Source organism: Corvus hawaiiensis, chromosome 15 (genome assembly GCF_020740725.1).
Source record: "Corvus hawaiiensis isolate bCorHaw1 chromosome 15, bCorHaw1.pri.cur, whole genome shotgun sequence".
In the NCBI taxonomy this organism is placed as follows: domain Eukaryota; kingdom Metazoa; phylum Chordata; class Aves; order Passeriformes; family Corvidae; genus Corvus; species Corvus hawaiiensis.
In genome coordinates, this window is record NC_063227.1 from 18,803,931 (window position 1) to 18,829,748 (window position 25,818).

General features: G+C 63.9%; 2 protein-coding genes across 5 annotated transcripts; one reads left to right on the forward strand and one right to left on the reverse strand.

The window, feature by feature from the left end:
• Window positions 1-1,705: 1,705 nt before the first annotated feature.
• Window positions 1,706-4,586, forward strand: LOC125333581 (proteinase-activated receptor 3-like). Its single transcript, XM_048319551.1, is given in 2 exon segments — window positions 1,706-2,377; window positions 3,284-4,586. Coding segments are annotated over 2 exon segments (1,161 nt in total). The 5' UTR covers window positions 1,706-2,280; the 3' UTR covers window positions 4,348-4,586.
• ARAP3 (ArfGAP with RhoGAP domain, ankyrin repeat and PH domain 3) lies at window positions 4,560-24,126 on the reverse strand. Of its 4 annotated transcripts, none has more exons than XM_048319540.1 (34): window positions 23,979-24,124; window positions 21,253-22,356; window positions 20,592-20,650; window positions 20,239-20,312; window positions 19,774-19,844; window positions 15,978-16,247; window positions 15,575-15,644; window positions 15,052-15,172; window positions 14,682-14,869; window positions 13,833-13,939; window positions 13,528-13,727; window positions 13,292-13,377; window positions 12,883-13,065; window positions 12,509-12,671; window positions 12,083-12,214; window positions 11,853-12,009; window positions 11,606-11,708; window positions 11,204-11,402; window positions 11,056-11,119; window positions 10,610-10,773; window positions 10,254-10,466; window positions 10,001-10,106; window positions 9,344-9,491; window positions 9,111-9,179; window positions 8,744-8,818; window positions 8,516-8,630; window positions 8,229-8,357; window positions 7,907-8,040; window positions 7,668-7,750; window positions 7,419-7,454; window positions 6,919-6,982; window positions 6,688-6,825; window positions 6,376-6,414; window positions 4,560-5,727 (listed from the first exon to the last, which is right to left on the reverse strand). In XM_048319540.1, exons 2-34 carry the CDS (start codon window positions 22,314-22,316, stop codon window positions 5,161-5,163), a joined length of 5,391 nt encoding a protein of 1,796 aa, XP_048175497.1. In that variant the 5' UTR covers window positions 22,317-22,356; window positions 23,979-24,124; the 3' UTR covers window positions 4,560-5,160. The 4 variants fall into 4 exon arrangements, with proteins under 4 accessions (XP_048175497.1, XP_048175498.1, XP_048175499.1 ...); XM_048319541.1 differs by lacking the exon at window positions 23,979-24,124 and adding an exon at window positions 22,507-22,720; XM_048319542.1 differs by lacking the exon at window positions 6,376-6,414.
• Between the last annotated feature and the right edge of the window lie 1,692 nt (window positions 24,127-25,818).

Here is a 25,818-nt window from a genome sequence, read left to right on the forward strand (position 1 = left end):
CATGGGGACAGGGGGACATGGGGACACGGAGACAGGGGGGCATGGGGACATGAGGACACGGAGACATGGGGACACGGAGACAGGGGGACATGGGGACACGGAGACACAGGGACATGGGGACATGGGGACACGGGGACATGGGGACACGGGGACACGGGGACACAGGGACATGGGGACATGGGGACACGGGGACATGGGGACATGGGGACACAGAGACATGGGGACACGGGGACACTGGGACACGGAGACATGGGGACATGGGGACACAGAGACATGGGGACACGGGGACACTGGGACATGGGGACATGGGGACACGGGGACATGGGGACACGGAGACACTGGGACACGGGGACACTGGGACATGGGGACATGGGGACACGGGGACATGGGGATACAGGGACATGGGGACACGGGGACATGGGGATACGGGGACACGGGGACAGGGGGACATGGGAACATGGGGAAAGGGGGAAATGGGGAAACGGGGACGTGGGGATATGGGGATATGGGGACATGAGGGGACAGGGACATGGGGATATGGGACACAGGAGCACGGGGATACAGGGACATGGGGACACGGGGACATTGGGAGACAGGGAGGTGGGGAGACAGGGACGTGGGGACACAGGGACATGGGGAGACAGGAACACGGGGAGACAGGGACACGGGGACATGGGGACACAGGGAGACAGGGATGTGGGGACACGGGGAGATGGGGACACAGGGACACAGGGAGACAGGGAGACAGGGAGACAGGGATGTGGGGACATGGGGACACAGGGACATGGGGACACAGGGACATGGGGGCATGGAGACACAAAGGTATGGGAGACAGGGACATTGGGACATGGGGAGGTGGGGATAGGAGGACACGGAGAAGCAGGAGGACAGGGACATGGGGATATGGGGAAACAGGGACGTAGGAACATGAGGAGATAGGGAGACAGGGACATGAGGACACAGGAGTACAGGAGACAGGGAAATGGGGATGGGGGAAGACAGGAGTATAAGGATGCAGGGATATGGGACACAGGGACACGGGGACATGTGGACACAAGGAGGCAGGGGGACAGGGACATGGGTAATGCTGGGACAGAGGGAAATGAGAGATGGGGATGTGGGGACACAGGGTCACAGGAATATGGGGTGATGGGGAGCACTGTCCTTGGGCAGGGGGACATGGGGACATGGGGACATGGGGAGTTCTGGGACACACAGCACTGGGATCACTGGGGGCTGAGTCCTTGTGCATGAGGACACACAGGGTACTTGTCCCGGGATGTGGTGACACATGGGGTGCTGGGGCACTGGTCCTGGGGTGCGGGGACATGTGGGACACTGAGGGGACAGCCCCCAGCACAGGGACATGTGGGGTCCCACATCACGTGGAGGACACAGAGCCCCTGGCTTGGCAGGACCCTGACACGGGGACATGGGCACAAAGCTGAGCAGTGGCATTCAGCGGGGCCACCTGGAATCGTGAGGGGTCCCCAACCAGCCCCTGCCTGTCCCCCTGTCCCTTTGTCCCCCTCCCAACCCTCTCCCATCCCCTTCATCTCTCACTTCTCGTTCTGATCTGATTTTGCTCTGTGGTTCCTGCAGAGCTCGTGGCTCTCCCCACTGCTCCATTCGTCCCCTTCTTTCTCTTCCCATGACATTTCTGGGGTTGGCTGCACGTGTCCTGGTCCCCGTGGTGTGTGACGATGCACAAGGCTGGGCTGGGGATGTGTCACCGGCTCTGTTATTCCTCCTCTTAGCCAGGAAAATGGACCGGAGGTCACCCAGCGCCCACTTTGGTGACAAGAAGGGGACAGAGCAGGGTGGCCCCATCTACATCAAGCTGTGTGACACCGGCTTGTCAGCCTGACCCCGGCGATGGATCCTGGGGATGCCTGGTCCTGGCCACGTGTCACCGGGCTGGGAGCCAGCTGCCACCTTCCTGTCCCATATATGGGGCACAAACAGCTCCATCTTCCCGCCGTGCTTCTCACCCGTCTGCCTCCAGCTGCCTCTTGCCTGCTTCCTCCTGCCCATGGTGTGGCTGCGGCTGGAAATCTCTCCCCGCCTCGATGGTGTGCCCAGGATGCTCGGCGGCGGTGACAACTGGCGGTCGCTTCGTGCTCCAGTCTGACACTGCAGGACTGTGGGCAGGACGCTGGTGTGACGTGGTGGAGACAGAAGGAGGGTGCCAGCAGGGAAGGCACCGGTGACGCTCCCGGCGTGTCACCAGCTCCGTGCCGTTTGTGCAGACCCGGCTGGCACAGCGGCCACTCCGCAGAGATGTCCCGGCTGCTGCTGTCACCTGGTTCTGCTGCTGCCTGTGTCACCCTCCTGCTCGGCTGTGCCTGGTTCGGCTCTGCCACCCAACCTTCCCCAGGTAAGTGCCTTGGTGGGTCTGGGGATGATGGGGTAGGGCAGGGGCACCTCGCTGGGACACCCCAATATCACGTCCCGTGGCACCTGGAGGCGATGGGTGCGTGTCACGGGGAGAGTTCGGGGCCCGGCTCTGCTGCCTTCCCTCAGTGTCTACATTGAGAATCCGAGTGAAGACCTGAAACCCAGCCAGCATTTCCCCTTTTGGCAGCAAAATTCAGATTACTGCTCGTGTAACCTGAATTTTCCATCCTCTGCATGGGGAGAGGGGGCAGAGGTTGTGGGAAACCTGTGGGATGTAACCGAAGCCCCCCGGGGTAGGGTGTTCTGGAGACCATCGGAATAGAAATTCCGGAGCTGGGGCTGACATGTAGAGCCTGTCTGGCTTTTTTTTTGAGCAAGACAGAAAAGGGATTTGATCCTGAGTTGTTTATCTGGTGTCCGGGGACCTTCCTGTTCTTCGTTTTTGTTCTTCACACGCAGCAGAAAGTCCCCGACCGCAGGAAGATGAGGAGATGTCTCCTGGCTGAGCTGGGGGGACAGCTGGGACTATCCCAGCCCCGTGCTGCTGCGGGTTTCCCGGCTGCCCTCCTGACCCCGTTGTGCTGGGCTGGGTAGGACAAGGAACGTCAGCAGCGCAAGGGATGGGGGAGCAGAGCCCGTCTGGGCTCAGAGCAGGGCACCCAGCTGGGCTGGCACCGCTGCGGTGGTGGCTGGCACAGGATGTGGCACGGCTCGGCAGGGCGAGGGCAGCAGGGTGTCGGGGGCTCCCCTGCCGTGGGACAGGGAGATGCCACCTCCTGTGTTTGCTGGTGGCTCTGCAGGGAGGGGTGACAGCTCAGCGGTCCCGAGTGGGCAGGGTCAGCGGGAGCGGGCTCTGGGCTGAGCCCCGTGCCTCGTGTCCCCGCAGTGCCTGTCCGAGGGCGAGCCCTGCTCCGCCTCACGCCCCAGGAGAAGAACCAGTGCTCCGAGGCCTCCGAGGAAGATTTCCTCAACGGCACCCTCAGCACCCGCCTGCTCCCTGCCCTCTACTCCGTGGTCCTGCTCGTGGGGCTGCCAGCCAACGCTCTGGCCTGCTGGGTCCTGGCCACCAACTTCAGGAGATGCTCCTGCGCCCTCTTCCTGCTCAACCTGGCCGCGGCTGACCTGCTCTTTGTCCTCCTGCTGCCCTTCAAGATCTCCTACCACCTCCTGGGCAACCACTGGCTCTTTGGGGACTACCTGTGCCGCACCATGGTGGCCTTCTTCTACGGGAACATGTAGAGCTCCATCCTCTTCCTCACCTGCATCGGCCTGGAACGCTACATCTCCGTGGCACACCCGTTCCTGTGGAAGGGCTCCAGCTGGACAAGCGGCAAGGTGGGCATCTGTGTGGGCATCTGGCTGCTGGTGGGGCTGGGCATGAGCCCTCTGCTTCTGCGCTCGCACACACACGATATCTCGAGCCTGAACATCACGACGTGCCACGACGTGCTGGGAAAGGAAACCCAAAAGTTCTTTGGCTACTATTTCCTGTCCCTGGTGGGGCTGGGCTTTGGGCTGCCCTTCGTGCTCATGGCCATCTCCTACAGCTGCATCCTGGCGCGGCTGCTGGCCAAGGGAGGGAGCCACGGGCAGGTGGTGCGTCTCCTGGCCCTGGTCCTCCTGGTCTTCATCCTCTGCTTCACGCCCAGCAACGTGCTGCTCTTCATCCACCACCTGCTGGAGCCCACGGGGTGCAACAACGGCACCTACGTCTCCTACGCCCTGGCCCTGGTGCTCAGCGCCTGCAACAACTGCTTCGATCCCTTCATCTACTTCTATGTCTCCCGGGATTTTCGGGGCTGGGTCCAGGATGCTGGAGGCCGCTGCCTGCGGGGGCTCGAGGCCTCGTCGGGGAGGTCCACAGAGAAGACGGCCCTGCCCCTGAGGTCCAGCGGGCAGAGCCAGGACTGCCAGGCTGTGTCCCCCTGCCCCGGGGAGGGGAGAGCCTGAAGCGCGCCCACCATGAAGGGCTGGCAATAGACTTGGGCAGAAAATCCCACCTGGATCTGAGGTTCACGAGGATTTTGCCTCAGTTTTGCTCCTCTGATGACACCAGTGCGCTCCAATCCCTTGTGTCCCCCAGCTGGCTGCCTGGCACCCTGATTCCCCCACCTGCCAGAGCCTGGCACCCTCGCCACCCCTCCTGCAGTGGCCAAGCCCTCCAGGGTACAAATAAACCTTTATTTCTCCCTGCTGGTGGCAGGAGTATGTACAAACATCCTCACCGAGGAGGGGCCGCCCTCCATCGCCAGGACCACGCTCCAGGCACACACGGCCAGCCCTGCTCCTGCTGCTCCCCCTTTCCCCCCAAAATATGCCATGGTGGATGCGAGAAGGGAAGGGGGGATGGCTCGGGTGTCCTTGCCCTGCGGGCCCGGTGCTGGAGAGGGGACACGCTGTATTCCCCCGTGCTGGCGGGCACCCCATGCCCCCTGCCTGGCACGGCGCCGTGCTGCCCAAGCACGCAGGCACCACATTCTTGCTTTTCTTGCGTCCCTCTGCGCTGGGCTCGATGGCAGATGTGCCACCCACGAGCAAGAGCACATGTGGCAACAGCCCCAGCCCTCCCACGAGGGGGTACCCCGGCCCAACATCCTGGTCCCCACTTGTCCCTTTGGTTCCCAATCCCAGCCTGGCTCCGGGATGAGGAGGAGGAGGAGGAGGGTGAGGGTTCCATGATGTGGGAGTGTGGGGTACCCATCATCGCTGCCACCGGGCACGACTTGACCCCCAGGTCGGTGGCCACCCCTTTGGCACAGCGGGTCACGTCACCGGCTCGCCTGGCCCCGGGGGTTGGCCATCGCTCTTCCTGAGGATGACGCTGCTGAGCTCCTGGATGAGTTTGTCACTGATGGGTGAGGGAGGCTGCAAGCTCCTCTTCCTGGGCAGCTCCAGGGAGGTCTCTGCCGTGGGACTGCTCCCCGGTGTGGCTGCCTGCTCCCAGTCCCTGCCCAGCACCAGGGAAGGCTCCATGTTCCTCTCCAGAGAGGACGTTTTGGTGGGTCTGAGCCCCGGGCTTGGAGCTTTGTTGCTCTCCAGGTTCAAGCCCCTTTCGAGGGACACGGCTTTGGTGACAGAGGGACCCGTCACCCTGTGGGCCGGGCTGGCGGGCAGCGAGGAGCGCAGGGCGGTGGCTGGGGGCTGCTCGGGGAACGGGGATGGCTTCTTGGACCTGTCCACGGGGGGCACGGCCACCAGCTCTGCCAGCAGCCCCTGCCCCAGGTCCAGCGCCGCCAGCTCGGGGAAGTTCCCCACCTCCTCGTAGACAGGATCAGTGTCTGCCTCCTTCTCCTGCTGCTCCTCCAGGGAATCCTGGTGGATCTTCATGGGCTGGGGAGGGCAGGGGGTCAGGGTGAGGGATATTGTCCACACAGCTCAGCTGTACCCCTCCATCCCCCCTCACCCAGCCCTCCCTGTGCTGCCCGGGGGTCCTTGTCCCTCATCGTGGCGCCGATACCTGCAGGGGACCCACCCTCCACCAGGTGCCTGGGCTCAGGCACTGCTGACCTTTCTTCCCCATTGCTGAGGAAGGGGGAGTGTTTTGGTCCCTGCCTGGGCATGGTCCATGCCACCAGCCCAGCACCCCCTGGCAGAGGGTTCTGGGGTGGCATGGGCAGGTGGGTGCCATGCAGAACACAAAGCCAGGTGAGATGAGGTCCAGCCAGGACTTTGTGGAAATAACCTGGTGACAAGGCACACTTGAACCCGTTCCCTCACATTTCATCCACTGATCCCCTACGGGCACCATGTGCCCAGCGGGAGAGGCTCTGGGAACTGGGCTGGACTGGTGTGGTCCTGTTTGCCCACACTGGGACCGTGCAGGGACCCACATCCCCAGGTAGAAAACACGCAGAGCAGCGGGCACCCCCTCGTTGGCCACACAACGTGGGCACATCTCCGAGTGCCTGTGGGGTGCCGCAGTGAGCCCTGGCACAGCGCAAAGCCAGCAGCGGATGCTCCACGCGTGCAGGTACTTACAAAGAACATGGACAAAGTCCTTCGTGTGTGCAGGCGGCGCTAGAAACAGAGGAGACGGACAGAGGTGAGCACGGAGAGCGTGGAGCAGGGCCACGGGGGCCTGGGCAGGCAGGGGAGGGGCAGGGGGGTGCAGGAGCCAGCAGGCACAGAGAGCTGGACATGGACATGGGCACGGACATGGGCACGAGCATGGCACACAGCACACACAGCACACACATCAATGCACCAGCCTCTCCAGCCCTGGGGTGGGCACAGGGTCTTGGGATGGGTACAAGGAGCACCTGTGGGCAGGGGGAGCGGCAGGGGCTTTACCAGGGTCTGGTTGGCAGAGAGCATGGTGGCATCAGTGCTGTCCCCGTGCAGGGGCACCAGCGGCATCGTCCCGAATTTCTGCTTGGCGAGGTCGGAGGAGGAGCGTCGGCGCAGCACCACGGGGCGCAGGTCGTCGTGCTGTGCACAGGGACAGGGTGGGGACGGGGGTCATGCCCTGCCAGCCTTGCCCCAGCCCTGCCCGGCTAGGTGGCACAACCAGCCTGCACCCACCTGAGCCTTGAGGATGCTGGTGGTCCAGTCCCACAGCTCAGCCTGCCCCGAGCACACCAGGTACCTGCAGAGGAAACAGCGGAGAAGCTGCCAGGGAGTGGGGACAGTGGGGGCCATGTCCCCTTGTCACCTTGCCTGTGAGCCTGGGGCTCTCAGGTTCATCTACACCCCATGGGGCTGCACCTCTGGAAATCTCCGCATGCCCAAATTGCTGCTTTAGGGCAAGGTGAGAGCTTTTTAGGCACCCAGTATCACCCAGGGGGGCTGGTGTGGGTGGGGAGGGAGGCAGGGAGGCTGTGTGCCAGGGACACGGGTGGCCCCTGGAGCCCGGCTGCCACCTTGTGCCAGGGACAGTGTGGCCCCACCCCTCTGCCTCTCAAGTGTCCCAGCTCTGCCCTGACCCCTGGGCCCTGTAGCACTGCCCCTGTCCCAGTCCCGCTGAGATTTGGGACAGATCTCGACCTCCCGCAGCCCCAGGACAGCAGGGGGAAGGTACTCACAGCTGCTGCTTGTCCAGGGTCAGTGTGAAACCCCACCTGGAAAGGAACACAAGGCTGTGGGGCAGCACTGCCAAGCTCAGACACAGCCTGGGGACTGCGGGGCAGTGGGGCAGGGGCTGAGCTCGCCCTGTGGGCACAGGCTTTGGGTCCCGGTGGAGCCTGGTGTGCTGCAGCAGCCGGGTTTGGGTGCCAGGAGCAGGGACTGAGGGATTCCTGCCCCAGTGTCACAGCTGGGAAGGTCCCACTTACTGAGCTGGTGGCTTCAGTTTCTTCCTAATTCCCATGTAAACCTTGGCTGCGTCCAGGGGCCACTCACGCTCCGGCTTGGCACTCTGGGAAAGGAGATCCAGCGGGTCAGCCCGGCTTGGTGCCAGCCTCCCTGCCAGGAGGACAGCCAGGACTGTGCCACTGCTGTCCCCAGGCTCCTCCTCCCTGCCTCTCCTCCCACCCTCGGGGCTCGGGTCCATCCCACAGCATCCCCCGGGTACCCTCTTCTCCTTGAGCAGCAGCAGCCTCTGGTCCCGGATGACGAAGTAACGCTCCTGGAACTTGTTCCCCAGCAGCTTGGGGGGCTCCTCGCGGCATTTCAGCAGCCCACACTTGGGGGTCTCACGCTTGGCACCTGCCCAGTGTGGGGAGATGAGGGTCAGCGGGGCTGGCAGGGTGGGATCGCAGGGGGACCCCACTCTGGGTCCTGGGGCTGTGCCCCTGATGGCCGCAGGGCGGTGAACAGGGCAAGGGGAAGTTCAGGCAGAGCTGTCCCCCTCTGGGGACACCCCGAGGGGCTGGGTCCCTTTGTGCTCGCCTTACCCGTGAAGAGACAGCTGCCCTCACCAATGGGCACCTTCCTCACCAGCAGGTACGCGGCGCTGGGCTCCGGGAGCTTGCACCACTGCAAAGCCTGCTCCAGCACCTTCTCCTTGGGGTGCAGGGGCCGCTCTGGGGACACAGGGACACTCACCACTGTGTCCCCTTCCCTGTGCCAGTTCCTGTCCCCCCTGCCACCACCAGAAAGCCACCCCCCCGTACGCCACACCTCCCCCTCAGCAGCCTGGCTGTGCCAGGAGCATCCCCCTGGGCCATCCCGCCGTGCTCACCCAGCTCCCCATTCTCCAGCGCCTCGAAGGTCAGCCAGATGTCCAGGCTGGCGGCCACGTTGCGCATCTCCAGCACCTGGTTGGTCAGTTCCTCTGCTGTCATCGAGGGGGACACCTGGGGCCGGACACACGGGGAGCTGCGGTGGGTGGTGCGGGATGGGTCCCAGGGACGCCGGCAGCCTGCGTCCCTCCTCACTCCTGCTGGCACAGCCCTGCTTTGGGACTCACCTTCAGGGTGACGCAGCAGTCGGGCACCTTCTGCTCCAGGTAAACCTCGATGATGAGGTCCCCTGCCTGGGAGAGCTGCGGGGACAGTGGGTGGCGTTGGTGCAATGCTGGTGTGGGTGCTGAGCACATCCCATCTTCCCAGGGGCTGGAAGTGGTGTCCCGGGAAGCTGGGGCTGCTTCTCCCCTGGGCAGGAGCCTCAAGGTGACGGGCACAGGGGAGATAAGAGGGGGAAGGTCCTTTCCCAAATGTGGACATGGGACAGTGAGGACTCGGGGTGGGCAGCTGGGAGTGTCCTCATCCTCCAGCCAGTCCCCCCAGCCCAGGGGTCCCTGATGTGGTGGGGGCCAGCAAGCACAGCCCCAGTACCTGGGTGTCCTTCCAGGTGGTGATCAGGCTGTTCTCCAGATCCATCTGGGATACCTGATCCTCATCAATCTGCCAGAGGAAGGGTGTACAGGGTCAGCGGGGAGCGGGATACGGCTTGAGGACACAGGGCTGGGATGGAGGGATGCAGGGGGAGGCAGAGGGGGGCAGCGTGGGGGCATCCAAGAGGGTCTGGATCAGACCCAGCGTGGAGGGGGCTGCAGGCCCCTGCTCACATTGAAGATGCTGACGTAGTTGTCGATGAGATCTTCCATCACCTTGACCTCGTGCTCCCCTTTGCCGTCGGTCTGGAAGAGGCTGGGCGCGAAGAGCAGCGACAGGTTCTTGGTGCTCATCTGGTTGAGGTCTGCGCATTTCTGCACCCTGGCACGAGGAGCACAGAGGTGAGGGGCTGGTCCCCCTCAGAGTGGGGTTTCAGCCCCAGCTGCCCTCCTCTGCCTCATACAAACTCCCCTGAGAAACAGCCCAGAGGTCCCCAGCCCCCCAGCAGTGAGAACTTCAAACTGGGCAGCTCCTGTTTTGAGAACTTCCCGCTGCCATCAAACCAGACAACAGCGCTACCTCAAACTCCGACTCAGGGATGGGAATCGAGTGTTTTCCATCTTTTTGGGGCACTGGGTGACATTTACATCCTACAGGGTGGTGTCCCCTAGTCCCAAACCTCCTGCCACTCCCCCTTGCTGCAGGATGACTTTGGGAATGTTCAAGGCGTCCCAGACATGTTCCAGCACCAGCTGTGGGGCTGGGGGAGGAGGGCACAAGCATGGGGCCCTCCCTGTCTCTTAGGGATAGGAGCCAGCATTCCCTGGGCAGCAGGGAGACCCCACAATGCTGGCTGGACCAGGGGACCCTGCGGGGAGGTCCCCACTGACCGGTAGAGGTGCCCGATGAGCGCAGCCAGAGTCTTGTGGTTGAGGCGAGGCAGGCGATGGATGAGCTCCTTGTACCGCTCCAAGCGCTGCGGCTTCGAGGGGATTTCTGGAGAGAGGAAAACCAGATCCCAGATCTGCCTGAACCCAGCAGATCCAGAGGTGACACGGCACCAAGGCTGGCACCAGGATCCCATCCAGAGGGACACTGGCCCCAGTGAACCCAGTGTGGAGCAGGGCTGGGTGAAGGAGGTACCTGCGGCCTCCTTCCACTGCGGGTGCAGCTCCAGGGTGAAGATGGGATCTTCCAGCTCCCGGAAGAACCTTTTCAGCACATCAGTGACATCCTCGATGAAGTTGTCGCTGATGCGCAGCTTGACGTTGCGGGCATCCCGCCGGAACTCCTCCATCAGTACCTTGATCCGGGACTTGGCACCGTTCTTGCGGTAAATCCCCTCGTGCCGCAGCCCTGGGACAGGGACATGGGGTCACAAGAGCCCGGTCCTGCTCAGAGAATCCCTCATGGAGCTGGTGGCCCCAGAGTGGTGCCTCCTGCCGGGATCCATCGGCCATCCCGAGGTGTCGGAGAGTGCTGGGGCGTGCTGGGCTCACCGTACTGGGTGATGAAGGCGATGCAGGAGTCCACGATGATGGGGATGTCCCCCCGGCTCAGCTGCTGGTCCCTCAGAGCGTTGCCCCGGCCCCCCGCCGACGCCTGGATGTCACCGTACCACGCTGCCGAGTCCGCCCGCGACAAGCCCTGCAGGTAAAACGTCCTGAGAACAACAAGGGCAGAAAAGAGGGAATGAGGGTGGTCACAGGGCCAGGTTATCCCCTCCTGCCTGTGACAGGGAGCGAGGACCAGCCAGGCTGAGCTGAGGGACACCCTGCCCCATCAAAACACCTCTGCAAGCCCCTCAGTCACAGCCCTGCTGTCCCAGTGACATCCCCACCATGGATTTGGGATCAGCATCGGCCCGTCCATAAGCGCCTTTGCCCTGGGCAGCATGCCGAGGTTGCTCGGCTCATTCCCCATCATCCCCATGGCCAGGACTCACCTCCCCATCTCCACCAGGACCAGCAGCTCCTTCTTCTCCGGGGTGTCTGTGGCAGCAACCAGACCTGCATTGGGGCGAGAAGCTGAGGGGTCAGAGGCACGCACGGCCACCCCCCGGTGCCTGTCCCGGGCTGTGACACGGCACTCACTGAGCTCCTGCAGCCGCCGCAGGTTGATGCTGTCCTCGGCCCCGTCCTCCTCGGCAGGGCAGATGAAGAGGTGGCCCTTCTGCAGGATGAAGAAGGCCTGCTGCCAGCGCTCGGGGTTCAGCATGCACTTGTAGCGCAGCTGGCCCACGCGCTGGAACTCGTAGCCCAGCAGACAGTGGCAGCTCACGGGGGTGAACCACTGTGGGATGGAACAGGAGACGAGCGGGGTGAAGACAGGGCTCCACCCCCGAGGGCTGGCCCCCACGAGGATGGGGGCAGGTCACCAGGGAGCATCGGAGCCCCTGGAAAGGGAGGAGGGTGAAGAGCACGGGGAGCTGGGAGGGATCACACAGGGACAGAGCCTGGGGACACACCATGTGTCCAGCGCTGGGGCTGGCTCACCTTGCCGATGGCGCTGGCCCAGGCTTGCAGCGTTTCGGGCCCATCCGTTCCCAGCTGCTGCACTTTTTCCCCAGTGAAGAAGAGCTCGAGGGTGAAGCGAAACCTGCAGAGGACGAACCAGCCCGTGAGGGTGACCCTGCCCCTGCCCCCAGAGCCAGAGCAGCCACTGCACCAAGCAGGGAGCCCGGCCCTGCTGTCTGTGTGCCCCAGGCCCCCTGGGCATGGCTGCGGGCACGGCTGGGGGTACCTTTCAGTGGGGCCGGGGCTGGTGAGCGCCTGGTGGGCTCTGCTGACCCCCAGGGAGATGAGATCCCCGCTGTCAATGTGGCCCAGGGGCTCAGTGCATTTCTCGGTCTCGAAGAAGAGCAGGGCTTTCTCCAGGGAGCACCACGTGCGCTGGAAGTCTGCGGGGATGGGGGCTCAGTGGCACTGGGGTGGGCACCCCGCTGGCTGCCCTCCTGCACTGCCCACACTCACCCTCTTTGCTCTTCCTGGCCCCTGGGAGCTTCGTGGGGGCCGTGGCCCGGTACAGGTACCCGCTGTGTGTCACTGGCTGCGTGATCTCGTTGTAGACGCCCTCTGGACCCGGGTCCCGCGTGCGGGGGCTCCCTGTGGGACACAGCACTGAGAGGGGGTGGGATCAGGCACCCACCAAACTGTGGGTACCAGAGGGAGATCCCACCCATGCAGGTGTGGGCACTGGGGTGTGCAGGCACAGGGTTCCCCGAAAAGGGACTCCAGAGGAACCCCATGCCTTGCCCCCTCCTAAAACAGGGCGGGTCCCCCAGGGAGCCACGAGACCTGAGACCCTGACTGTCGCCAGCCTTGGGGCACGCTAGGAGGGGCAGGGCAAAGAGGAAGTTCCTCCACCACAGCCAGGTGGGGCTCAAGGGTCCTTGTTACCTGAAAGGTTCCTGGGCCTTTTGCTCTCTGGTCCCCACCAAAGGTCAGCCCCTGGGGCCACCTCGCTGGCAGCAGGATCAGCAGCCAGAGCAGCCTCCGAGGACGAGAAGAACTGCAGGATGGTCTTGAGCAGAGCTGGTCCTGCCACCGCGGTGCACAGTGCCTGGGGTGCAACAGGCGCCTTTAGGGACCACGTCCTGGCTCGTGGAGACCCCAGCTCGCTCCTGGGGCTGCTCTGAGGCAGCCAAACCAGGGCACAACCTCCCAAAATGTGCCTGGCACAAGGGAGTGAGCACACACAGCCAGGCAGGAGGTGCTGGCACCTCAGACCACGAGCTCTGGGGTGGCTCCCAGCACCTCGAGGCGTCCCCTACCTGGAGCACCTCCTCCTGAGTGGCGTAGTGGGGGTGGGGCAGGCGGTACCGTCCCTCTCGGTACTTGCGGGCGATGAAGTCCCGTCTCTGCTCGGCGCTGCTGTCCGGGGTGATGGCCTCGGTGGCGGGGAGCCGAGCGGCCCAGAACCGGTTGGCTCGGTCATTTCCCAGCATGATGAAGAGCTGTGGGAGAGTCCCATGGTCATGGTGAGCCCCAGGGCCAGCGGGAGGAGCAGGATTCCCGGTGTTCCTGCATCCCAAGAGAGGCCGTGGGGCTGCTGCCCTGGTAGAGGAGCAGCCTGGCCCCCGAGCACACCATGGCCTGCCCCCGAGTGCCTCACCTGCATGATTTCACTGCACCCCCGAGTGCCTCACCTGCACGATTTCACTGCACCCCCAAGTGCCTCACCTGCACAATTTCATTGGACCAAACGCTGGTGTCCAGCTTCAGGCTTTGCACCTTGGAAATGTTGGAGCCCAGGCTGCGGTGCTGCCCTGCAGGGAGCAGGAGAGTCAGCACCCCCCGATCCTGCTGGGGAACTGGCACCCAAGGTGTGCCCACACCCCAGCCAGCACCCTGCCTGCCCAGGCTGGCCCAGCCCACTCCCCCCAGGATACCCTTGTGCCCGCTGGGAGTTGTCCCACCTGCACACTGCTTGCAGATGACCACGCACAGGTTGATGGATGCCCAGTCAGGACTCAGAGCCCAGCAGTCAGCGCAGTATTTGTTGGCTTTGTTGGACCAGATCTTCTCTGCCACCTCGTAGTCGTAGAGCATCTCAGCGATGGCCTCCTGCAGCGCTTCCATCCATTCCCGCTTCTCCCGCTCCGACTCCGCCACGAAGCTGGGAGCACCAGCACAGCCGCACCTCAGAGGACGGCAGCAACCAGCCCCCAGGCCCAGGTCCCGGCCGCTCCTCCCTCCTCATCCCCCCCGGGCGCCGGGGTACCTGAACGTTTTGGAGGGGGTGATGAGCTCGAAGCTGCGGCTCTTGGCCTCGCGGATGGTGGAGCCGCGCATCTCGATGAAGCACACGGCGATGCCCATTTTGAAGAACTGCAGTTCAGAGTGACAGTGGGGTCGGTTCTGCTGCTCTGAACACAGCACCCCGCACATGCCTGTGGTGGTGGGGCTGCAGCCACCCCCAGCACCCCACCCCTGCCACTCTCTCAGCCACCTCTCATCTGACATTAAGCACCCTGCAATTAAATTATGCCTTCAAATGAAAGGTAAGTTCTGCCCGCAACTCCCGAAATGTGGCTATCCAGGTCCCTTTCTTTTGGGGATCCGAGTCAGGGACACTCAGAAAACAAATATCAACCTGAGCCAACACCTCAGAGCTGATGCTGCGTGGTGCCCAGCAGGCAACCTGGAAATGAGGTGATGGAAATAAAAACAGGGGTGCTAAGAGTATTCAGCAGGAAGGGAGTGGAGCAGCAGCAGCGGGGGAGGTGGCAGTGCCCTGCTGTCACTGCGAGTCCCCCTCGCAGCAGGCTGTGTTTGCTGCTGATTCCGTGGCCATTGATCCAGCTGCCCTGAGATGGATTGGCATGTTTGGTGTGACCAAGAGCAAAATGCCTGGTGGACACGGTGATAATTTGGTGACAGTGAAGAGATTGGGAGAGGTGTCCACTCCTGGCACCCATCACTGCTGCCCTGGGAAGGATCTCCAGCTTCCTGCTCTGCCATTCCCTTTTTCCTGCCCACCCTTTTCCTCCCTGCTCTCCCTTTGGCACCAGCTCTGGTTCAGCTCCCTCCATCCCTCTCATCCCATCCGGGCCCTGCTCTGGCCACGAACCTGCTCACTCTTGTACAGCCACATCTCAGGCAGGCTCAGGGCTGCGAAAACCTTGGACTTCTGGCCCTTCAGCTCCAGGGTTCCTGACTTCTGGCAGTGGGCGGTGTTGGCAGGCCGGGGCCGGGACCCCACCAGGCGCTGCTCCATCACCTTCTTCTGCAGCGTGGAGCACCACTCATTCCTCTGGGCTGGGGACCAGGCAGGAGGGAGTGGGGCTGAGCCCTTCCCAACAGCCCTGGCATGGAGCAGAGCACCCAGAAGGCAGGCAGGGGATGTTTTGGGGCTGGGGTGAGCGCAGTCTGTGGCTGGAGAATGGAGGCAGGGCTGGGTTCCTCGGGGCTGGTGGGCCCTGGCCCAGGTTTTCACTCACCCTCGTTCTCGGCGCGGAAGACAAAGATCCGATGGCTGGTGATGACCTGGAACTTGTTGTCCTTGGTGGAACGAGCCATCTCGATCACAGACAGCGGGATCACTCCCTTGGGATAGGGCTCCTGGAACGAGCCCCAGGCAGGATTACCCCCTTTGCCCTTCCCACAGGGCACCTCCACAACCTGGCCCATCCTCCACATCCCCCGGGTGCTGCCTCACAGCACAGCCTGCGGGCACCGGCAGCCAGGTGGGAGCTGGGGATTCAGGAAGGGGTGGATCCATGGCTGGGACCCCATTTCCAGCAGGACCCCCCCTTTCCTGCTCCCTGTTGGCAGAGGGACCCTTGCTATCCTGGGCTCCCTATGGCTGAGGCTGTGGTGGGAGCCTTCCAGGGCCACGGCTGCTCCACTCCAGCACTGCTGGCTCCTTCCAGAAGGCCAAGGGGAGGCAAAGGGGATGTGGCAGCTCCCCAGGTGGTGTCGAGGCGCAGCCTCCCCACCCTGCCCCGCCCTGCCCCTTGGTACCTTCTCACTGCTGAAGTACATCAGGTTCTTCCCGTCGAAACGGACGTAGCGCCTCTGGAAGACATAGTTCCTGTTGGGATGGCAGAAAAACAGTTGGGAAGGGGATGATTCCCCCTCACAGATCCCTCCTCGGCCCAGGCATGGCTGCACAGAGAGCCTTGCAGCACAGCTGGGGTACCCAAGGCGTTCCTCCTCCAAGGGGAGCACAGTGACCAGTGCAGCCACCTCACCAGCCTCGCCCAAGGGGGCTCTGCCTATGGGGGCTGCCCCATGCTTGGAAGTGCTCCAGGCCAGCTGCACGGGGCTTGGAGCAATCTGGGATAGTGGAAGGGGGTGGAATGAGATGACTTTAAGGTCCCTCCCACCCCACAGCCTGCTGTGATTCCACGCCTGCCCCACGTACCCCTGTGGGGACAGCTTGTCCAGCCAACCGCTGAGCATGGTGGGCCGGGGCTCGGACAGCGACGTGAAGCTGGCGTACGGGGAGATGGTGAGGTCATCCAGGACCTCGTCGGGGTACAGGTGGGCTGGCAGGCTGAACGGGGCGCCCTCGGCACGCGGGGCCTCCACGGTGGAATATCCCTCGGTGTCGTTGTGGGCGATGCGCTCGATCAGCCGGCTCCGGCTCTCCTCGTCCTCGCTCCGGCCCTCGCTGCTGCACTCGCTGCTCGTCCTGTGGCAAAAGGGGCTGTGAGGGAGCTGGGCAGCACAGCAGGGTCCTGGTCAATCCCACCCCATCTGGGGACAGCTCCTGGTCCCATCCTGACCTGCTTGGGGCACCCAGGGATGTGGGGGTTTGCATCTCCGTGAGCAGGGCGGGCTCAGTGCTCAGGAGCCCCCTGGCCACCAGCAGCCCAAGGCTCAGCCAGTCCTACGTGATGGCCCAAATGCTGGGGCTTCCTTGCTTTAGGGAATGTCACCACCACAAGTCTCCAAATGCCTGGCATCACCTCCTTCCCCTCTTCACAGGCAGCAAAAGGAAGCCAGGCAGCTTCCCACTCCCATGTCCCGCTCCCTGCTCCACACCCTCCCATCTGCCCCTCATCAGGGCTCTCAGCCTGACCTCTCCCTTTGCCCCTCCAGCATTCCCGGCACCGTGCAGCTCCTTCTGCCACGACACCTTTGTGCCTGCTCTCGTGTCCAGCCAAAATGTGGGGCTGGCGGGGCTCCTGCATCCATCTCCTTTCCTTGGGAAGTGATGCTAAACCCCCAGCCGGGCCTGCTGAGGCTCTCCACCCACAACAATAAAAGGAAATTATAAAAATAAACTGCCTGCCCCTTCCCATCAGCCCTCTCAGCCAGGCGTTTTTTTTTCCCTGGAAAGGAAATGTGCTGGAAAATGTCTGACAGGCACAGGAGCTCACAGGGGACCTGCCCAGGTGCAGCAGTGATGGGCAGGAAGACAGTGGTGGCAGCTGGGACAACCCAGCACCCACGGGAGAGCTTCCACGCCACATTCCACAGCGGAATCCAGTGCCAGGGGGAAGAGAAAGCTCCAAGAAAAGCAACAGGGATGATCCAAGACCTGCCCCAGCTTCTGTCTGAGGAGCACCTGAGCAAACCAGGCACCTCCAGGGCACAGGGTGAGTGATGGGCGCAGGGTCATGAGGAATCTCCTGGCCACCCCTGCTGCAGCCACAGGAGCTGGGTGACATCAGGCAAAGCCAGCAGGAGCAAGGTGCAGAACCACGTGGGAAAGGAGGGGCAGCGCTGCGGGGATCCTCCTTGGAGATGGAGACATTTTTGGAGAAGAAACCCACAGAATGTGAGGAACTGCCCCCAGTGCAAGTCCATGAGAAGCTTCAGGACCAGGAGGGGGACCTCAAACACCTCCCCTGATAAATTCTCCCAACACCTGTTTTTGGGCACTGCCTCATCCTAGGACAGGCCCTGGACAGGCACCTTCTGAGGCCATCGGACATCAGATGTCCGTGGTCCCCGTGGGACAGGAGCAAGCCCTAAATCTGCCTGGGAAGATGCTGGGCTGGAGCCATCCCAGCTTGGGGTCTGCTCCTGAGAAATGGGGTGGTGGAAGGGGCTGAGGAGGGGATGGAGAGGGAAAAGACCTGGTTGGCTCCAGGAAAGACCAGAAATGGCCTTGGGTGGCTGCGAGGCTCAGAGCACAAGGAAAATTGCTGTTGAATTCACACAGCAGAGCCTTGGCTCTGACTCATCTGGCTGGAGTCCCAGCCTGGTCTCCAGATGCTTCGGGAGGGACTGGACAGGGAATGGTGTGGCTGGAGGACTCTGTGAGTCACAGGCAGACAGCGGCCCTGAGTGCCACGGCTGAGTGGGAGGCAGACCCACAGAATGGGTCAGGGCAAGAGGAAAACGGGAAAAAAATCCATGACAGCCCCTTCCTGAGCCGTGACTTATGGTCAACGAAAGCACAAAGAACTGGAGCATCTGACAGGGACAAGCAAAGGCCACAGTGCCTGGTGAGTCTGACCCAGTCCCCTGAGCTCTGTGGGTGGCACGGCCACCGCTGTGCTCCCTCCCTGTCCTGCTGAGACCCATGGCTGGAGCAGGGCACCAGCGCTTCAGGGGGCTGAGCATCACCAGCGTGGAGGAAGGTGCTCAGACTCAGAGCAGGTCAATCCCACCCTACGCTCCTGCTGCACCCTCAGAGACCCAGCTCCCAGTTCTCAGGGAATTTTGCATTCCTCTTCCTCTTTGTGAGGATATTTTCTTGCTGGTGAGGTGGCTCTGCACACCCCTCACACTGACACTGCCCACACCCCAAGCCAGGGAGCGGCGTGGGGCAGACAGAGCTCCCCCAGAGCAGGGCAAGAGGAGCTCCCACAGGTAGGAAAAGGGGCAGAAGGGCCTCTCTGAAGTTTGGGACTGGGAATTGGTGGGCTGCAGAGGACGCCTGCTCATTCCCAGTGCCACAAGGATGAGGACTGGCTGTGCTGGAGAAACACCAGTGCTGCAGGGGAGGATCAGGAGGTCACACAGAGGGAGCAAGGCTGGGGCCAGGGCTGGCCTGCAGCCCCTCAGCAGCTGAGCAGGATCCCGCAGCTCTGCTCCAGGGAATCGTGGTGGGACCAGTGGGGCTGAGTGTGGGAGGAAAGCGCTGGAGCAGCTGCATGGAGTCTGTGAGCACAGTGCAAAAGGTTTTTGGAGACTTTTCTGTCTCCTGTTCCACTCTCTACAGCCTGAACACATTAGTGCTTGTGCTGGGAGGAAAAACCAGGGAGCTGCTGCCCCTGGCACTGCTGATGGTCACATCCTGCTCTTCTCAGCAAGGCCAGGCTGCAAAATCCCACAGCTGCAAGTGCCCGGCCAATTCCCTTGGGATGCTCAGGATTCCAGCTCCCTGGAAGCCTCTGGATGCAGGCTGTGACCCACAGGTCAGCGCCCAGCTCCTCTCTGAGCTGATTCGGAGGCTCCGCAGGAGATCGCAGCATTTCTGTTTACAGAACTCCTGTTCCCAGGGATCTGCAGCTCCCCAGCCGTGGCTGTGACCTGTGCCACTGGATCAGGTGCCACACACCCGGAGCAGGACGGGGACTGGACCCACACTGGGGCAGAAAGGTGAGGCCAGAAAGGCTGGGCATGCACTGGCCAGCAAGGCCACGGCCAGAGCTGAAGGCCACAGAGCTGCAGCTCACCTCCTCCTCTCTAAGCAACACAGGAAAAGGAACCCTCCCCATCCGAAATGGGAAGAGCAGTTTTCCTTCCTCTTTCTGAGATGCTATCAGGAGTTATGGAAAGTACATTTCAAAAGTGTTTTAAAGGTGCCCCTCACCATTTCACTGTCCAGTACAGAGGGACTGAGCAGCAGATGCTGATCTGATGCCGCTGGAGCCTTCAGGGATTGCACAACCGCTCATCTGGAGCTTGGAGCCATCGAATTTCTGAGTAATCCCCATCCCCCTTGGTGTTTCCCTGGTCCCAGAGGCGAAATCCAGGCTCCTCTGGGTGTACAGGTGCCCAGTGCCGCTGGTGCTGCCCCAGCTGTGCACCCAGGACATCTTTTGCCAAGCACTGTCCTCCCTAGGGCCACCCAGCAGCACAGCCCCGTCTCATCTCTGAACCCACCAGCTCTTCTAGAGACTGCTGACCCCATCCCAGACGCTCCTGATCAGCTCGGCAGTGAGGAATAAACCCCATCCCCTCTCAGGCTGTCCCCAGGGGTGTCCCCTGTCCCCTGACGCCCAGCCCAGCCCCTGTGACCCAGAGGAGCTGACCCCTACCTGCAGCCTTCTCTCTCCAGCTCCAGCTCGGACACGGCCTCGTAGCTCTGCTCAGAGGAGATGCCAACACCCTGGGAAGAGAGAAGGGTCACATCTCCTGTCCCCTGGGCCCTGTCCCATCCCAGACCCCCTCAGCCTGCCTGGCCCATGGCACAGGGGCACAGAATCACAGAATCTCCTGAGCTGGAAGGGACACATCGAGTCCAGGCCCTGCACAGACACCCCAACAATCCCCCCCTGGGCATCCCTGGCAGCGCTGTCCAAACGCTCCTGGAGCTCTGGCAGCCTCGGGGCCGTGCCCATTCCCTGGGGAGCCTGGGCAGTGCCCGGCACCCTCTGGTGGAAGAGCCTTCCCCAGGCACTGCCGGGCACCGTGACCTCACTCTCTGCAGCTCTCGGCTTTGCAGCCGCTGGGATGCAGAGCGACAGCAGGGGACAGCCACCACCCCCAGAGTGTCCCCTCACCTTTGGCTCCCGGGGTGGGGCCACATGGCTGAAGATGGTCTCGCTGTAGGGGCTGACGGGCGGGTCATTCACCTCTGTGAGTAGAGACGGGGGAGGGAAAGGCATCAGTGGTGCCTGCGGGGAGGGAGAGAGCAGCCAGGGCCCCCCGAGGCCACCACAGTGCACCCCAACACGCAGGGCACCCGACACAGTGACACCTGTGGGCTTGGGCTCTGCCTGGAAGGGGCCAGCCCGGTCCGTGGGTGAGGCAGGAGCAGGGGCAGGAGCGGAGGAAAGGCAGGGTGTGTGGGTGAGCCCCTCTCCCCCTTCCTCGGGGACACTGGAGGTCCCTGATGTGCCCCGGGGGCTCTCACCTGGCTTGCCGGTGGGTCTCTGCGGGATGGGGGGCAGGGCCCCTCCGGGCCAGCCGGGACTGCGGGAAAACACGAGAGGGGTTACTGAGGCTGGACTGGGGGTCTGTGGTGTCCCAGCTGGCTGGGCAGGGACTGCTGGACGCTGCTCCCGAGCCCGGCTTTGTCCCCTGGAATGTGCAGCATCCCCTCCCTGCTCCCAGCGGCCTCCTCGCTCTCTTCTCTTCCCAACCCTGGGACTGCCGGGCTGTGTTTTTGGGGCTGCGGGGCATTTCCCATCCCAGCTTTTCCTCCACTCTGCCATCTCCCACCTCGTTCCCAGCAGGAGCCAGCCCCAGAACCCTCACTCAGCCACCCCTAATCATGCTGGGGACCCCCAGCCCTGCTGCCAGAGGGGCACAGAAAGGGCAGCAGCCTCTCCCTGCATCCAGAAGGAGCCATCGGGGGCCCAGGGCCATCCCGTCATCTCAGAGGGATCCCAGCTGCTGTATCCAGAGCTCGGGGAAGGCACGGGGAGGGCGGTGAAAGGGGCTCGTCAGCACCTGGAGGCAGCCAGGGCCAGGCTCTGGGGTAGGTCCCGGGGCTGGGGGGGCTCTCTGGATCCTCATCTGTGCCTGCTCTGCCCCCACTTCGCTCCCAGGGGTGAGGGAAAGCATCGGCTTACTCAGGCTTGTCCTGCGGCTGGCTCTGCTCCTGCGGGGACAGAGCCGGGGGCTGGGGGACACCCTCGCCCCGGGGCCCATCCTCCCCTGCCGGCTCCTCCGCGGGGGCTGGCGGGCACTCGAGTCCTTCGTAGATGACGTTGGACACCATCTCCAGGCGGGCCTGCCCCGAGCCCGGCTGCGCGGCTGCCCGGGGGCACGGCGAGGGCCCTCTCCGGGCTGGGGCGGGCAGGGCAGGGCTGGGCGCAGCGGGACCCTCCGGGGCACTGCCAGGGCTGGGCTCAGCTGCCGGGCCCCTGTGCCTGTGCCGAGGGGGGACACACGGGACGGACGGGGGGCACTTCTCCGATGCCTCCAGGGTTTGTCCATGACTCGGGGACGGCCGCGTCTCCTCCCGAGCGCTGTCCCGCCCTCTCAGCCGGGACGCTATCGCACCCATGGCCGCGGCTGCCCCTGGATTAGCCTGGGCTCCGGGCTCCGGGCTCTCCGAATCCGTGGAGGTCTCCCCTGGCACGAACCCTTCTAGTACCACAAAGGCTGCTGGTGCCCTGTCGCTGCCCGGGCAGTGTGCTGGCACCGTGGAGCGTGCTGGGGGCACGGGCACTGATCCCTGCTCTGGCTTTGAGCGAGGGAAAACCGTCCTCGGCTTGGGAACCGGCTTCACGGCGGGAGGAGCAGGGTCCTTCTCTCCAGGCGGTGCCTGGCTGGGCACGGTGACACGCGGCTGCGTCCCAAAGGCGTCACTAGTCCCTCCCGGCTCTGCTCTCATGGCATCCTTGCTCTCCTGGGGGGCATCCAGGGCCTCCGTGCGTCGGGAATGGGTGTCTCCTGCTGCAGGTCTCCCCCGGGATTGGCTCAGCATCCGTGTCTGCTGCGCCAGGTTGAGGATCCTCTTGCGGTGCCCGGTGGCGGTGATGCCGATCTGCTGCAGGTGGTGGCTGTCCAGCGAGGTGGCATCTCTGGCCACGTGGTAGCCGTGCTGCTTGAAGACATCCCGGTACCTCTCCAGGTGGATGGTGGCCAGCCAGTCTGCAATATCCGAGTCAGGGCCGCACGGGGAGCTCATGGCCCTGCGGTGCCTCTGCGACGGATGCTCAGCCCATCATCTGTGCGAGGAGGGGAGAGAGGGGCTGAGGAGGCGGCAGGAAGGGAAACGGGGTGGGTTCAGCTGCCCTGAAGTGCACGGATCCCGCGGGTGGGAGCGCGGGATGTCCCAGAGGTGCCCTCGCCTCGCTGTTGTCCCCACGGCCGCTCACCTCCCAGCTCCAGGAGCCGGCATCCTGTTGTTCCTCAGCCTCAGCCTCTCCGCTGCTCCCCGGGGCTGCCGCAGCCGGATCCTGGCCCGGCTTTGTCGGCGGGGCCGTGAGCCGAGCCCGGGCAGGAACTGAGCGTGCGGGGGCTCACGGGGGAGCGGGCGGCCGGGCAGATGCCGAGCGCTGGGACATGCCGGGCTCCGCGGGGCCGGCCGGGCGGGCCAGAGGCGGCGCAGCCGCGGGGGTGTCCCGGGCAGATAACGGGGGGAGCAGCGGGGCCCCTCCCAGGGGATGAGCTCCCGTGCCGGCCAGCTCGGGGAGGGCTCAGCGGCCGGAAGGGCCAGACCATAATCTCTCTCTCTCACTGCTGGTGAGGGCATGGGAGAGGTCAGCATGACTCACGGGCAGGCAGAGGGGGGACAGCCTCCCACCCAGCCAGCCAGCCAGCCAGCCCCGGCCGGGCCGGACCCCCCACTGCCAGCACCGCACATGGGCACAGGGGCACGGCCAGGCTCGTGGGCCACCAGGGACCCTCACGCCAGCGCAGCCGCGGGACAGAGCCTGCTGAGGGCCTTTTTCCCATGAATCACGCAGCTCCGCACTAAACCATCTGTGCTGACTCTGCTGCCACCGGCTCTTTTTCCAGTTCCTCCATTTCCCTCTATTGTTCGGCGCAGGCTTCCTTCCTGCTGCCTGCACGCTCCCACGCATCCCCTGCCCCCTCCCGCAGGAGCCGCGTCCCAAACCCGGCCGGGGACAGCGGGACTGAGTCCCCATGCCCAGCACGGGCATGTCCGTGCTTCCCCAGCCCCGCCTGCCCAGGCGAGGGGTGCGTGGGTGCCGTGGGGGAGTGCCCTGGGAGGCTGCGGTGTCCCCGCGAGCACGTGGGGGACGCTGTCAGCGAGGAGGAGGGACAGTCACGGCAGGGGCTGGGACATGGGGAGCAGGGCAGAGGGACAGGGCGGCTGCCAGGCTGATGTAGGACCCACGCAAAGGGCAGGGCAGGGCAGAGCAGGGCAGGGCAGGGCAGGGCAGGGCAGCGGTGCCCCACAGCGCTGTGGGCTGGGTGTTCGGGCCCCAGGGTTAAAGGGCTGTGCCCACTTCTGCCCAGCAGCTGGCGCCGAAATGGGGCAATTTCCCCCTTTCTCACGCCTGTGTCACCCTGAGGGATCTGCGGCCGGCTTCGCCCTCTGCCTGCCCCGCCTGGGGCTTCTCCAGTGAGGAGAAGGCTCCTGAGACCTCCCCATTCCTGGGCGGGTGGCTCTGAGGTCGTGCCGGGCACCGTGTTGTGGTGTGGCACCGTGGGGCGGTCCAGCCGTGCCCATGGGCAGTGGCACTTCACGGGCATCATCTCTGTGCCTACAAACCCATGCCCAGCTGGCACAGTGACCATGGACTGTCCCACTCCTGCCCCTTCCCCACCGTCCCCAAACCTGTCCCGTCCATCCCCTGCCACCCTCGCGGTGTTCCCTCACCTCTGGCGGTCCGCAGCCCCCCGGGGCCGGCTCCGGCAGAGCAGCACGGTGGCAGCGCCGCGTGGGCTCCGGGGCCACCCCGCTCTGGGCTCCAGGGTGATGCCAAGGCAGTCCCGTGCAGGAACTGCTGCGGGCCCCGCAGCATCCAGCCTGCGCCTCCCACTGCCGGTCCCTCCTCCAGGCCAACCCTCTGGTCCCCATCCCTGTCCCACCCTCTGTCCTGTTCCTTCCCAGGCGTGACGCTGTCCCGGCTGTGCTGTGTCCTGTCCCTCAGCCAGGCTCTGCCTTCCTCCCCCTCACCCCTCACCCTCCTTCTCCCGCCTTCCCAGCTCCCCACTGTGAGCTCGGACCCTCACTGCCGCTGGGGACCAGGCTTCCCCGAGACCCACGCTCCGAGGATCTTCTGCTGAGGGAGATGTTTGAAGGGTTCCTTTGGGTCTCTCCACTGGCTGGAGGCAAAAGGAGACATTCCCAGTATCCACCATGGCACGGGACTGGTCGGGGTGCAGGAGCAGGGGCTGAGTTGGGGAAAACAGGCTGAAATATTCGTGCTGCTGAGGGGGCTTGGGAGGGTTGGCACTGGGGTCGGATGGGTGAAATTTTGGGGACACCAAAACCTTTGTGCTGCGGGGATGTGGGAATGCAGCGCCTCATCCCAATTCTGGTGCCCCGTGAGCAGGGGGATGTGGAGGGAGCTGAGGGGCAGCATGACAGCAGGGGCTGGGGAGGAAAGGGGACATCCAGAGGGATTCTCTCCTGCAAGGAGCCTGAGCTTTCCCCACGGACTGCCCCAGCTGCTTTTAGCGCAACACTTCTTGCAAGAGCCCCAACAGGGCTGGTGGTTGGCCCGGCTCAGCTGTTACTCAACCTCGAGGGTGCCAAAGGCTGATATCTCGCTCCTGATGCTGCGGCCGATAACCTCTCCCTGCCCAGAGCTGAGGACACCCTTGCTCCAACCCAGGCAGGTCCTTCCCCACCCCAACAGTGCCATCGTGGGGGTGCTGTGGGGGGGCCAACCTGTACAAAGCTCTGTGTGGGGTTCAGTGGGATAAGGCAGGTTCTCCTCACCACAGGCTGCTCCTGCAAAGCAGAAGCAGAATTCAGCACGTGTCTGGCAAGGTTTTACCTTCTTCCCCTTTCCCCACCAGCTGCTCTAGCGGGGAGTGACACATCCCCCGGGCTGGGAACAGCATGGGTGGCCCCATGGACCCCCTTGTGGGTGGGGTGTGGAGACAGGGTGCACAGGGATCCTCAGGGTGTGCAGGGACCCTGTGGCCCTGCAGGGCAGACCGTGCCATCGCTCTGCCTCTTAGAGGAAGCTGTTTGGCACTGCTCTTCCTGGGAAGGCTGCTGAGGTCTGTGGTGACAGAGCACAAATGATGTGTCACCACCTCCGTCCTGCTGTGCTGCAGGTGTTGCACAGCGAAGCGCAGTCGAGCGCCCTGCAGCATCTCCACAGACACAATCCCAGGCAGGGCCAGGCTGGAAGGATCCACAGTGGCTCCTCTGGTCCAAACTCCCTGCTCAGACAGAGCATGGGGCACAGGATTGTGTCCAGAGGCTTCTGGAACATCCCCAGCGAGGGACACTGCACAGCCTCTCTGCACAATCTGCTCGGGGCCAGGCCCTGCCCAGGGCAGCAGTTCTGCCTCCTGGGCGGGGGAATTGCCGCGCTCAGGCCCTGCCCGGTGCTCTGGGGCCGCTGCTGGGCCCCGGAGCAGAGCCCGGGCCCTGCCCTGAGCCCTCCCTGCAGCCAGGGACAGCCAGGGCTGAGGGCCCCTCTCAGCTGGGGCTCCTCTCGAGGCTGAGCAGCCCCGGCTCCCTCAGCCTGTGCTGGGCA

What these genes read in the sequence shown, in the direction of transcription:
- ARAP3 (XM_048319540.1), bottom strand. Translation starts at nt 22,316, where the DNA reads ATGAGCTCCCCGTGCGGCCCTGACTCGGATATTGCAGACTGGCTGGCC. An exon ending in GACAAGCTGTCCCCACAGGG is followed by an intron (nt 15,645 to 15,977) that starts GTACGTGGGGCA and finishes CCATCCCAACAG; the next exon opens with GAACTATGTCTTCCAGAGGC. An exon ending in ACTACGTCAGCATCTTCAAT is followed by an intron (nt 9,180 to 9,343) that starts GTGAGCAGGGGC and finishes TTCCTCTGGCAG; the next exon opens with ATTGATGAGGATCAGGTATC.